This window comes from Geotrypetes seraphini, chromosome 8 (assembly GCF_902459505.1).
Source record: "Geotrypetes seraphini chromosome 8, aGeoSer1.1, whole genome shotgun sequence".
NCBI lineage: Eukaryota > Metazoa > Chordata > Amphibia > Gymnophiona > Dermophiidae > Geotrypetes > Geotrypetes seraphini.
The window spans coordinates 92,242,562-92,257,309 of NC_047091.1; the positions used below are offsets into that span (position 1 = coordinate 92,242,562).

General features: G+C 43.5%; 1 protein-coding gene across 3 annotated transcripts in view; it reads right to left on the reverse strand.

Moving 5' to 3' along the window:
- Window positions 1–14,748, reverse strand: part of ACER1 (alkaline ceramidase 1) — a 65,148-nt gene that overhangs the window by 21,886 nt on the left and 28,514 nt on the right. For all 3 annotated transcript variants that reach the window (XM_033956384.1, XM_033956382.1, XM_033956383.1), the window contains one exon: window positions 2,885–2,999. In XM_033956384.1, coding sequence (XP_033812275.1) covers window positions 2,885–2,999 — 115 coding nt within the window. The remainder of the gene's footprint in view (window positions 1–2,884; window positions 3,000–14,748) is intronic.

Here is a 14,748-nt window from a genome sequence, read left to right on the forward strand (position 1 = left end):
CTGAATATTCGAGTCAAAGTTTGCCGCCTTGGACTTAGCTGGCCAAGTTGATTTTCATCAGCTTGCCAGCCAAGACCAAGCGGAAAAAGATAGACCTGTATTTTAGATGGATCTATCAAGTTGCTAGCCTTAGCCAGCCAGCCAATGAATATAGTCAATGTAGGCGGCAGCTAACTTAATTGACTAATAGGATAAATCGGCACCAATAATTGGCTTTAATTGAAAGTAAGGCGCCTAATTCGAAAAACACAATTCTATAACAAGTATGTACCTAAAAGTGTGTGCTGTTAGGGGACAGATCATGGGCGTGTTTTCAAGTTAGGCGCTTCTTTGTGAATTAGGCACCGTTAGGCACCTAACTTAGGTGCAGGTAGTTAGGCAAAGAAAATCCTGGTATAAATAGGATACACCTAAAGTTAGGATGCCTAGCAACACCTAAGCATGCTTAGGCGGTGCTAAGCATGATTCTATAAAGTGTGCCTATCTCAGACATGGGCTCCAATTGGGTTTTCAGGATTTCCCCAATAAAAATGCATGAGATCTATTTGCATGCACTGCTTTCAATGCATATTCATTGGGGAAATCCTGAAAACCTGATTGGAGTTGCCCATGTCTGGCTTATCTAGTCAACACCGGGTTTTTTTTTTAGGTGCACTTTATAGAATTGGGCCCTAAGATTTTCAGGTGTGATAATGAATGCACACCCTAAATTAAGGTGTCTCTATAAATCATGAAAAACACATTGGTTTTGACATTCAAAATGACTTACGCACTTGATGGCGGAAAGGGGACACTTAATTTGCTCACTCCTCTGTTTTAGGCTCTAATATGTATAAAATTGAGCCTTTTAACTCACTAAACAGCCAGATTTTATACATGCATAAAAGGAACTGGCATTGGAGTGGCCTGAAAGCAAATAGCATTTAAACATATAGACACGCATAAATTGTGGCATTTACACATGTATATTGCATGTGTAAATACCAATTTTAAAAGGCTGCTATGTAATGTGTGGAGATTTCACGGAGGCGTGGTTTGGGCAGGACTAAAATCTACACGTGAATCCCCCATCTTAAAAGGGAATGCATGTATACGGGGAAATATTTCCAGGTGGCATTTCTTTTGCACCAGCTCAAAGACACAGGGCTCCTTTTATCAAGCCGCGCTAGCGGGGTTAGCGCGTGCGACTTTTCACTAACCCCTGCGCTGGCCAAAAACTACCGCCTGCTCAAGAGGAGGCGGTAGCGGCTAGCGTGGCCGGCAGTTTAATTTGCGCTATTCTGCGCTGGCCAAAAACTACCGCCTGCTCAAGAGGAGGCGGTAGCGGCTAGTGTGGCTGGCAGTTTAATGTGCGCTATTACGCGCATTAAACCACTAGCGCAGCTTGATAAAAGGAGCCCACGGTTTTGCCCAGGACTTTACAATAGGGATTAAGGGGATCATTCTCCTTAATCCTATGTAATTTATTATTTCTACCTCCAACACCAAACCAAATTAAAATTGTTACTTGATTGGAAACACTTCCATATATGGGGTCTCTTCTAGCATACAAATTAGTGCGGGCTGGCAAGGCAAATGCACCAAAGTCCATAGGGATTTAACAGTCTATGGTGTATTTGCTGCGTGGCACTCGCTAGTGCGGCTTCATAATAGAGGCTATAGTTTTGCAAAATGAAGAAGCTCATGTGGAAGTGGAACCACTTTGTACTTGGAGGACGCATTTTCATATGTAATACCGATTTCTTCACATGGAAATTGCCAGGCCTATGCCATTCATTTTCTTTGTTTTTGTTTTTTTTTGGTCTAATAAATTTTTTAAAATTAAACATTATCAATGCAAATACATACATGAAGTCAACAATAAGAGAACCATGTATACAGTATATAGGGTTACCAATTCCATCCCATTCAGCTTGGATCATGCTCCATTCTACCCCCAACCCCGCCCTCAGAAGGCATCCGCGCATGTGTGGACGTGACTTGATGATGTCACATGCACGCGCGCACATGTGTGTGATGTCACCGCGTTGCATCTGCGCATGTGTGGATGCCTCCTCCCGACAGGATTTTGACAGGAAGCTTTTCAAAACCTGAACAAAGTGCCAGGTTTTGTAAAGCCATCCAGACCCCCGGCCATGTCCTCGAAAGAGAGGACATGTCCGGGGAAATCCGGACATCCGGTAACCCTAACAGTATATCAATTCACCCAACTCTCTCCTACCCACCCACCCACCCCAAACTGGCTTCTCTCACTGCATGATCCGGCAAATACATGAACACTCCTGCAGGTCTTTTAGAAGAAAATCTGCATTAGATAGATTGTGAGCCCACCGGGACAGATAGGGAAAATGTTTGAGTACCTGATTGTAAACATCCTGTAACTGTTCTCTTGTTAATATCTTGTACCTTATTGTAAACACCCCAGTACCCTGTATCTTATTATAAACATCATATAATTGTTTTTCGTGTTAATATCTCATACCTTATTGTAATCACCCCAGTACCTGCTCACTTTGTATTATCCAGTATCCTACTGTTAACACTGTACTCTTTCTAGACACGACTTCACTGTAAACCGCTTCGAACTTAGGGTATAGCGGTATATAAGATATTACCTGATTGTAAAAACCGCTTAGATAACCTTGATAGGCGGTATATAAAATCCTAATAAACCTGAAATCTGAAACCATAATCTTTCCTTAAATACCACTAGAATGGAACATGTCCCGACCTGGACGTCTCAACCCTGATCTCTTTGTTCTATGTAAAACAGAGCTCTTAGCTCACTGTTTGGCTGCTAAACAGGTAGGTTATGCATGTAAAGTTAGGCCTGATCAAATTTTTTTCTCTTGAGATTTTTACTTTTGTTTTATTCGTGCCATACCCACTATGATCAGCATAAGCCAGAAGAAGTGCACAGCCAAGGTTCTCTGTTGGGCGTAAGGGTGCTGGAGATACATCATCAAAGGAGCGCAGATGAAAAAGCCTGCATTACTAACCTAAAAAAATACATATAAAAATAATTAGTTTAGACGTATCGCTGAAAAGTACAGCCACAGCAAAATCAAAATGACAGAAAAAAGGCCCCAGTCAGATACCCAGCTCCTAGAAAAGAGGCAGGGAGTAATCATGCAAGAAAAAAAGAAAAGCATTCTAAAAACCTTACCATGTCTCCCAACTCCTGTCTAATCTTCACTGGCTCCCAGTGATTTCCAGAATCCATTTCAAATGCTCCTGCCTGGCTTTTAAGATCATTCACGGCATCCTTCCTCCCCTAATCCCACTATCCTTTAACTCCTCGAGTCCTGACTCCACCAGACCCGCCCAAAGATATAAACTATCCTTCCCCTCTCTATGTGGTATTCTCTATGCAGGTAAACTGGGAAAATCTCTTCTCTTCAAAATCACAGGTCTTTGGAACGACCTTACTATCCCGTTGCGGAACCTGGGCTCTCTCCAACTATTCCGCAAGCAACTGAAAACTTGGCTCTTCTCTAACATGTAATTCTATTTTCCCCCTTACTCTTCCATTCTATATATAAGCTCATGTAAACCTTTTCCTTTCTCTTCTTATATTTTAAGTTCTTGTAAACTGTGCCGAGCTCCATTTGCGCGGAAAGGATGCGGTATATAAACTTAAGGTTTAGTTTAGTTTAGAAAACATAGACTCTAACAACAGAGGACTGTAATATTTTTTAAGTAACTATCTCTTCCCAGTGAAATATTATTCTTGGGCTTTATGTTTGCACCCTCCTCACTCTGCATATCTTGGGTTTCCTTGAATTCTGCTTCTGTGTTTGTCCTCACTACTGGGAAGCCATTCCATGGAATCTGCCTCCCTCTTTTTTTTTTTTTTTTTTTAATAAAGAATTCTTGGGCCTCAATGTGCAAAACTCTGGGGCTAAAGCCAACAGCATCCATCCCATAGCTCCAGAAAAGCGTAAAAATGGAACCCTCCAATGCTCAAACGAAATTGTAAGCCAGTTATATGTGTGCTGTGAAACTGGAAGCAAGGGGGAGGAATGTGCCTGACGAATGCGCACAGAAGTTTCACAGTAAGCACAGCTGTTGTGTGGAAGCCAAGGCAAACCTGGAAGTGCATGCACACATCAGCACCATTCTTCTGTGCCTATAAATATAAGCTTTTCAACTGAAAGGTTTACATTTAAGGGCAGAAAACAGGCACCAATATGTCTATTCACTATCGGGTTTGCCCAGACTTGCACACAAGTTTGTAATGTATATCAGTATTGGGGCTTATAGGCCCAATCAAGCTTCCTTTTGCTTCCTAAAGAACACTCGTAACTTTCAGTGCTTCCCCCAAGCTGGCAATAGATTTCCATTATAAGACAATTGGGCGAACAGATGATTAATATATAAATCATACTTCTTACAAACTGTTCTTCTGCTTAACTGCAATTCATTGCCATATCATAATTCAACTCTTAGTTTATATCTATGTATAACTCCCTCAACCAATCTTCAAAGTACTCCCACTGAGTTAATTTAAATCTAGAAGGTATCAAGTTCAAGTTCAAGTTCACTTTATTTTTGATGGATCGCCTATTTAAAACATTCTAAGCGATGTACACTTAAAAACAAGTTATAAAAGAACATTCAGTCATATTAGTAAAAAACATTAAAAAAACAAAAAACCAATAAAACACATATTTGTTAAATAATTAAATTAAATAATACATTAATATCATAAAGTATATCATAAAGTTGTTTGGGAGTCAGATTGTGGGACCTCCTATAACCTATATGTTATTCCAGGTCCGCATCCTGAAGCGACAGCTTTAATCATTTATACACATACCTCCTTCCCTTCCTTTACTTTCACCAAAAAAAGATGTAAGCAGTTGTCAGCTGCCACAGTTATTTTTACTCAACAGCTGCTGATACTCTCCGTTATAGTTCTTTAACCTATAACATCGTATCTATTAGTTTCTTGTACTGTAGCCATGTTTAAAACAAAGTGGCAACACTTATCTTCAGTGGTGATTACCACTCCCAGCGCTGGCACTGATCTGTAAACTCCCGACACTCTCCCCCTCACGAGCGTTTCAATCATGCAGATCTTCCTCAGGGGAACATTGCCTGCGTTGCCACACTGCAAAAAACCATACTGTTAAAGCACTGTTGAGGCTGATATTACTCCCCTAAAATGACCAACAACCCATCCCTTTACTCATTGAACTAAAAAAACCACTCAAAAAAATCAACAATATTCACTAAAATCTTGCTTCCACGCTAGCTGGTGGACAATAGCAGGCAGTGCTGTAAGTAATCAAAATGCCATAATGGCGATGCGCAATACTACTGAACATCTGAATACTCAGAAGCTATCACCGATATCACACACCATTAACATCAAAGTGGGTCATAAGCAAACCAATAATGTGGTTCTGCATGCTTAAGAAACCCACCTAATGATGGTATCAGACATATCACGACGGCTGCGCACATGGCTATGTTGCGCTTAAGTGTAAGGAAACATCAGATAAAGCGCGAAGCTCACAATAAACACCAACAACACTGCCCTAACAACAACGAGAAGCAACAACATGATTTAATATGAACAATCCAAGTAAGGATGGTCCTATCATGTAGTGAACGCAATGATTCTGATAACACTAAAGTTCATCAACCTGTGGCCCAAAAGATTAATGTTATATATTATATGTTATATAATATTTTATTATATGTAATATATTATATATTATATGTTATATATTACTGGTGGGTAAGATAGTAATATGAGCTTCAGCAGTGTGTTAACAGTATGTTTGGTTTTTTTTTTTTTGCAGGCAATGTTCCCTTGAGGAAGATTTGCATGATTGAAACGCTCATGAGGGGGAGAGTGTCAGGAGTTTACAGATCAATGCCAGCGCTGGGAGTGGTAATCACCACTGAAGATAAGTGTTGCCATTCTTTTGTCAAAACTTTGTTTTAAACATGGCTACAGTACAAGAAACTAATAGATACGATGTTATAGGTTAAAGAAATATAATGGAGTATCAGCAGCTGTTGAGTAAAAATAACTGTGGCAGCTGACAACTGCTTACATCTTTTTTTGGTGAAAGTAAAGGAAGGGAAGGAGGTATGTGTATAAATGATTAAAGCCGTTGCTTCAGGATGCAGACCTAGAATAACATATAGGTTAAAGGAGGCCCTATGATCTGACCCCCAAATGACTTTATGAAATACCGGTACCTACCTTCTAGATTAAACTCAGTGGGAGTACTTTGAATATTGGTTGAGGGAGTTATACATAGATATAAACTAAGCGTTGCATTATGATATGGCAATGAATTGCGGTTAAGCAGAAGAACAGTTTGTAAGAAGTATCATTTGCATGTTAATCATCTATTTGCCCAATTTTTCTATAATGTCATTTTGGTGTTCTGGGCAGGATGCTGTATTGAGACCTCAAAGGGTGGTAGATGCATGGAACAGTCTCCAGGAAGAGGTGGTGGAAATAGAGACTGTGTCTGAATTCAAGAAGGCCTGGGATAGGCAGAGAGAGAAAGAGATAATGGTTACTGAGGATGGGCAGCTCTATGACCTCACAATACAGGTGCAAAGAGCCTTAGCCTATAGGAAGAAGAGATGCAAATGTTAAGAACTTTAGCCAACAGGGAGAGGGGAGATATGATAGAGACGTTTAAATACCTACGTAATGTAAATGCGCATGAGTCGAGTCTCTTTAATTTGAAAGGAAACTCTGCAATGAGAGGGCATAGGATGAAGTTAAGAGGTGAGAGGCTCCGGAGTAATCTAAGGAAATACGTTTTTACAGAAAGGGTGGTAGATGCATGGAACAGTCTCCAGGAAGAGGTGGTGGAAACAGAGACTGTGTCTGAATTCAAGAGGGCCTGGGATAGGCAGAGAGAGAAAGAGATAATGGTTACTGAGGATGGACAGACTAGATGGGCCATTTGGCCTTTATCTGCTGTCATGTTTCTATGTTTCTTCTGGTATTATGGCAATAGATTTCTAGCATTAAGGGCAGCAGTTGTTTCTGCACTGTTCTCTGAGCATTTGGAGGGAATACAAAATGACCTCATTAACATCCAGTTGACATCCCTTAATTTGAATATGATTTGCGGCCATCTTGGGCAGACTAGATGAGTCATTTGGCCTTTATCTGCCCTCATGTTTCTATCTTTGGCGCACATGTCCCACCCTAGAGCCCACTGAATATCCTGCAGATATAAATGCCGATGCTAGTCTGGTGCTAATAGTCTCCAGTACTGGCATTAGATTTTGAGCATCAGGAACTTTCATTGTTATCTCTTATTACACCTCCCCCTTTCACCAACCTCATCTCATGATCCTCCCTTGTTATAATCTAGAACTTTCTTTTCACTGAAAACTGTTTCCTTCATAGGCATTACTTATACCTTCTGAGGAATTTAAGTCTCTTCCAAATCTCCCCTTCTGAGACTCTACATGGCCAGGGCATACTCCTTCTCCAGACTCTGAGGGTGCCACTGCTCCTTTAAAGTTGCCAGCACTTTGCCCGGGTTCTGAAAAGCCTCCTCTCCATCGCATAGGGCAGGATGCAAACCGCGCATGTGCGGGTGCCACACGATGATGTCGTGTGCATGCCCATGACTTCATTGAATGGCATCCGCACATTGCCTCCTGCCCAACCAAAGCAGGCAGCGGGGGGGCAGAGCTAGGGCAGGATTGGGCAGAGATGGGCGGGCCTGGGGGGCGGGTCTAGGGTATCCAGATTTTACAATTGTAAAATCCGGCAACCCTAAACAGAGGCAACTAGTGGCTAGTCCAGGGGTGAGCACGGATTTTCAGGATTTCCCCCGCACGAGATCTATTTGCATGCACTGCTTTCAATGCATATTCATTGGGGAAATCCTGAAAACCCGACTGGATTCCGGCCCTCGAGGACCGGAGTTACCCATCCTTGGGCTAATCGCTAACCACGAATATTCAGCAGAGATAGCCAGCTATCTCTCGTTGAATATTAGCAGCTAGCTGGCCAAACACTATTTAACTGACCAGGACTTGGTTGGTTAAATAGTGCTGAATATCAGGTTGGATAGTGTTTATAGTGGCCTTCCTCATATTGAAACTAAACTATACAGAACCTACAATCAAGACCTATGGGTGTTTCCCCCCCCCCCCCCCAATTGCAACTCATTTTGTAACATTTCTAGGCCCCAAACTTTCATTTAACATTTTTGTGGAATGGCAGGAGTGTTTGACATTGCAAGGACTGTTGCATTGCAAACACTCTTCTGAGCCTGCTACATGATGGCTTCCCTCCTTCCCTTTCCTGGTTATCTTTAGCCTAAACATGTGTAATAGAAGCACCTGAAGGAAATTTCTAACAGTGACTCTTATGATCACAATACTAAGGCACATCAGTACTGTGAAACCTTTGTCCCACTCCCAGGTAAATTCAGAGTCCTAAACCAGCACAGAGCTGAGCTTCACATTTATCCACTGGTTAATCATTCAGAGCAAAGAAGGGAAGTCAACACCTACCTTTCAATTTATATTTTGATTGCTATGTCTGATGATGATAAAGAAGAGGGTAGGTTTCAGCCTTCTTGTAATAAACCATTTTATTCTCCTCTTCAAAAAACTTTAATGGGGGGGGGGAGGGGAGCTTGGTACCAAGGGTCCACACTTGCAGCTTATTTTTCAAGCTGAGGATCATGAGATCTGAATTACTAGGCGATGCCTAGCTGCTTTTGCCAAGTTGCTCAAGTCCATCCCTCTTGTTATGCCACCCTGTCACAACCTGATATTTTCAATAGAATCTATCTGTTTACTCAAGATGTTGACATGAGGAAAATCAGCAACCCAGAGCCTGATTTGTTAGTAAAGTACATAGTTTAGATTACAGCTACCATGGTGCTACTATCATCAGGGCCATGATTATGGCACAGCTAGGTGCTTGCATTGGACCCAAATATATAGGAGGGGTGCTGTCAGATGCGTAATGCAATGGCTCTCAAGGCAGCTTTGTGCCCTGGTAAATCAGCTGTTAACAGAAGAGTAGGGAGAGTGGAGAGGAGATCTGAATCATCCCTGCATACAGAGGTGTGTCTGTTTTCCATGCCCCCAGTGCTCAGGGAAAGGAGGAAAGTACAGTGTTCCCCGTGAATTCGCAGTTTGCAGACTCACTCATTCGCGGTCTGCTCCGACCACCTCTTCCTCTAGCAAAGTCGGGCGTGTCAAAGCAGATCCTCATTGGTATAGCCTGACTTTACTATAGAAAGAGGTGGTCGGAGCAGACCGCGAGTGATTTTCTTCACCCGCCAGCGCTCCAGCTGCCCTCTCCTGCCTCCCCTACCTTATGATAGGTGAAAAACCGCATTTGCAGTTTTTCAAAATTCGTGGGGGGGTGGGGGGGTGTCCTGGAATGGAACCCCTGTGAATTTTGGGGGAGTACTGTAGTACTTTTTACCTGCTGCCAGTGGCATAGTAAAAGGGGGAGCGAGGGGGGGCCATCCGCCCCGGGCGCCATATTGATGGGGATTCCTGCACCCCTCCTCCTCTCCACCCTCTCTGCCTCTTCCCCCTCATCCCCTTGCCACGTGCACGCCCCCTTCCCTTCCCCCGAGTTGTTCACCACCATGAGCAACAACTTCAATGTGTTCCTCGTGACCACGTCAGCTCTCCTGCTGATGTCACTTCCGGGTGCCGCACATAGCAAGTGACATCAGAGGGAGAGCCACCGGGGTTGCGAGCACACTGAAGTTGTTACTCGCGGCGGTGAACTAGAGGTACGGGAGAGGGAAAGGGGGGGGCACGTGTGCAGCAGGGGGATCAGGGGAAGGAGGGCAGGGGAGGGGCGCCTCTCACCCTCGCTATGCCACTGCCTGGTGCCACTCCTTTTTAACTCAGGAGCCAAAAGGAGAAATTTTATGAAGGCATTTTCCTTGCATAAAGTTATTTACATACCTATATGTACACACACTGACAAGAAGGCGCATACACTGGGTGAGGCAAAAAATTAAAAAAAAAAAAAAAAAAGAACTTCCTTCAGTCTTTTGCCATTTTTTTCAGCAATCACTTTGAATTTCAATAAGAATTTTTACATATTTAATCATCATATTTACTTATTATTATTATTATTATTATTAAACAACATTTATGAGCATCTTAAGCTATGAATGTTTTTTTTTTCTTTTTCTTTTTCTCTTCTTTCTTTTTTCTCTTTTTTCCTTTTTGTGTTACTTACCAAATGTGCTCCCTGCTAAATGTTTTCTTTCTCTCTTTAAAGATTGTAGTTCATCCCCTTCACTTTCCGTACCAGTTATGTATTAGAATGGATAGAATTTGAATGTCATTGTGTAAAAGAGTTTTATTTTTCTCCCCACCCCCCCATTTTTAAAATGTTATACGCTTTGAAGCTTTTGATATTGCGTACATAACAAAAATTTAATAAACTTGAAACTTGATGTAGATATTACTGACATTTTAGAGTGGCTGTCTAGTGATTCATGCGCATTAAAAATGTTTGAGCTGAAACACAGTAAAATATTGTCACTCAAACGATACAATTAACAATGTGTCAGAATTTTACAGTCACTGAATGCTCAAAATGTCCACCCCCAGCTTTAATTGAAAGAGGGAGAGGCTCAGTATGATGAAAATGATTAAAGAGAGGAGCCAGGGGAGGAGGAGAGAGATGGGTGAGAGGTTAATCAGTCCCTGCAGAACTTCCTTGACTTTGCTGATTGTGGCTTTGGGGATGAGAGGCCTCCAATGTTGCTCCCCAGACAAAAGTCTATGGGCTCCTTTTACTAAGCCGCGCTAGCGGTTCAAAGCGTGTAATAGTGCGCGCTAAACTGCGGGACGCACCAACCGCCACCGCCTCCTCCTGAGCAGGCGGTAGTTTTGGGCCAGCGCCGGGGTCAGCGCGTGATGAAAAGTCACGCACGTTAACCCTGCTAAGTGCAAAAAAGGAGCCCTTTGTCACCGCGACGTCATTAACAATAAGCTGGTAGCGCAAACATTTTTTAAACGCATGGAAATTGCTGAGTGGTCACGCTAAAAAGTCTGTGACGTTGTCATATTTCAAGATAATCTCATTCCATGTAGCATATAAACAAAGACAGTAACAACAATTAATGCTGTATAATTTAATGTTGTGATTCCAAGTGATTTCTGAGAAAATAGCAAAAAAAATAAGAACATAAGAATTGCCGAAGATCCATCAAGCCCAGTATCCTGTTTCCAACAGTGGCCAACCCAGGTCCCAAGCACCTAGCTAGATCCCAAGATTTCATGCTGCTTATCCTAGAAATAAGCAGTGGATTTTCCCAGGCTATCTCAATAACGGCCTATGGACTTCTTTTAAGAAATGATCCAAACCTTTTTAAAACCCTGCTAAGCTGGTTTCACCACATTCTCTGGCAATGAATTCCAGAGTTTAATTACATGTTGTGTGAAGAAATATTTTTTCCGGTTAGTTTTGAATCTACGTTTTGTTTTAAATCTACTACTTTTTGCCACACTCAGGACATGAACAACTTGGAGGAATTCCCAGGAGTATAGTCTGAGTGATGTGGGGCTGAGTTGTGATGTATGTTTGTATTTTATAAATTACTGTACAAGGAGATATGTAGATTACAAACACATATTTACACCAGCTTTGGAGCAGGTCTAAAAGTGTGAATGGCATTGTGTACTGCTGAGATTGGCTCTGAGCTCCTATGTTTATCAAAGCACCTATGTTGTCTTTATAACAAAGGCTTTAAACTGGCTTCTATTTGTTACTTGCACATTGACATCCTCTTATAAAATTATCACTGAGATCTCACAGGACCCTATTTGCAGGAGTTTTAAATGTATTTATATTATGATTAGGGGAGAGGGGAGAAGGAATCCGACTCCAATACACTTGTTTGCCTAAGTTCTATCAAAGGTTTAATTCTGCTTGTGATAACATAAGTGGGCATAAGGCATGGACCCTTAAGAACATAAGCATTGCCTCTGCCGGGTCAGACCAGGGGTCCATCGTGCCCAGCAGTCCGCTCCCGCAGCGGCCCCCCCAGGTCCATGAGCTGCAAGTGATCCTTCACCTAAATCATTTATTCCCTATTCATTTACTAGTCTGTAGTTACCCTCTATCTGTACCCTTATTTATTTATTTAGATTTTTATCCCGTCCTCCCAGTAGCTCAGAACGGTTTACAAGTAAACATTCACAATGGAGTGAATTGGACATACAAGATTATACAGTAGATTTAAATACTTGGACATACGAAACTGTGTAGCAGTGTAAATATAGGGACTATACAGCAAATTAAGAACAGTAGTTTAAATATAAGTAGTTTAGTTTAGATACAAGTTATTTGAGTATAGGCTGAGAGTGGACTATACAGAAATTTAGGCAGAAGATTAGAATGGAGAACGAAGGGTAGAGGTGGGGTTTAAGGGGTTGGGTGTAGACTGAGGGTGACCTTTAGTTGAAGAGGAGAGTCTTTACCATTTTCCGGAATGTCATTAGTGAGTTCTGTAGTCTGAGTTGAGGGGGGAGTTGGTTACAGAGTTGGGGAATGAAGTGGCTGTAGGAGCGTTTGCGGGCGGTTTCTGAGAGGAGGGACCTTCCAGGGGGAATGCATAGGCATATCTCCGTTTCTGAGCGGAGGGTGCGGGTGGGGATGTAGATGGGTAGCTTGAATTTTATGTAGGAGGGGGTGGTGGCATAAATTCTTTTGTGTGCTATTGCCAGGGCCTTGAATGCACAGCGTTGGCTAATTGGGAGCCAGTGTTCAGCGCGGAGTGCTGAGGAGATGGGATCATGGTAGTTGAGGCTGTGTAGGAGGCGGATAGCTGCATTTTGGACCCGTTGGAGGCGCTTGAGATCTTTTTTGGTTATTCCATTAAATAGGGAGTTGCAGTAATCCATTCTGGAGAGGACATATGCGTAGAGGAGTTGGGCTAGGTCAGGTGTGGAGATGTAGGGTTTGATCCTTCTCAGTTGGCAGAGGTAGTAGAAGGAGGTAGAGACTACTTGGGATATGTGGGTGGATAGGGATAGGTGTCCGTCTAAGGTTACTCCTAGGCTGCGTACTTGATCTGTTGCCGTTAGTAGAGTGGAGTCCCATGATAGTGTTGGGCGTGTGTATTTGGTGTTTTTGTTCCTGATCAATAAGAGTTCGGTTTTAGAGGCGTTCAGTTGTAGTTTGTTGTTCGTCATCCAGGTTTTCATGTCAGAGAGGCAGTGTTGGAGGTTAGCAATTTGGGACGATCGGTTTTCGCCTAGTGCGGGGGTCGGCAACCTGCGGCTCCAGAGCCGCATGCGGCTCTTTTCCACCTTTGCTGCGGCTCCGGTAGTGTGTCACGCAGGCATGCACCTTACAAGTCCAGCGTCGCGGCGGGAAATAGCCATGCTGAGCAGTGAGCTCAGCACATACACAGATGAAAGCCTTGCTTGCTGATTGGTCCAGCGGCCCCGCCCCGCCGTGCCGCCGGACCAATCAGCAAGCAAGGCTTTCATCTGTGTAGTGCTGAGCTCACTGCTCAGCATGGCTATTTCCCGCCGCGACGCTGGACTTGTAAGGTGCCTGAAAAAGAAATCATCCTGGCCGGGGTCGGTGTCATGCTCCGGAGATCTACAGCCTTCCTATCTCCCTCTCCCTTCTACCTGCTTCCGGCCACATCCCCTGCTCCGCGGCTCTCTTCGGCAACTCAGCAGCAGCGATCGACACAAGCTTCTGACGTCGGGGCCTACCCTCTGCGAGTCCCGCTTGTTTCAACTTCCTTTTTCCACAAAGGCGGGACTCGTACAGGGAAGGCCTCGATGTCGGCAGCTTGTCTTGATCACCGCTGCTGACGAGTTGCTTAAGAGAGCCGCGGAGCAGGGGGGTGTTGCCAGGTGCAGGTAGAAGGGAGAGGGCCAGATGCAGGACTCGTGGGTGAGGGAGCAGAAGAGAGAGAGAAAGAGAGAGGGGAGGGAAACAAAAGGAAATCTTTCATACTGGGCTGGGCCAGAGTGGAGGGAGGGTGGAAAGATTCTGGCTACCGGGTGCAGTAACAAAGGAAAAGGGGGGAAAACTGAAAATGGAGATAGTGACACAAAGAAGAGAAAGAGTAAGCAGGACCTACTGAATAAGGATAGAGATAGAGAGGGGACATGAAGAGGAGGTGAAATAGAGACATAGAGTAATGCTGAAAAAGTGTGTGGGGGGAGATAAAGACATTGAAAGGGCAAATGGTGAACATGGCGTAAAGATAAGGACAGAGACAAATGACGATTCTGAAAAAGTGGTGAGATAGGGATATAGGTGAGATGGACACAAAGAAGGGTGATGCTGGAAAATAGGTGGAATGGTAATTCTGACAGACACAGAAGGGAAATGCTGGATCAAGGAGAGATGGGGCTCAGGCTGGATGGAATGAGGAGAAATGCCTTGTTGGCCCGGAACTTCCTCTCCTACGTCAGAATTGACGTCAGGGAGCGGAATGCTGGTCAGCGCAACACTTCTGCAGGGAAAGCTTGGGACGGCGGTGGCTTGGGGGCTGTTCCCCGATTGCGGTGGCAGCAAACCGAGTGGCTTGGGGGAGGGCACGGAGACAGAAAGAAGGGGGAACAGGGAGACAGAAAGAAAAAGTTGGGGGAGAGAATGAGGTCTGGAGGAGAGGAAACATACAGGAGGCTGAAAGAAAGGAAGAAAGATTGGATGCACAGTCAGAAGAAGAAAGTGCAACCAGAGACTCATGAAATCACCAAATAGCAAAGGTAGGAAAAATGATTTTATTT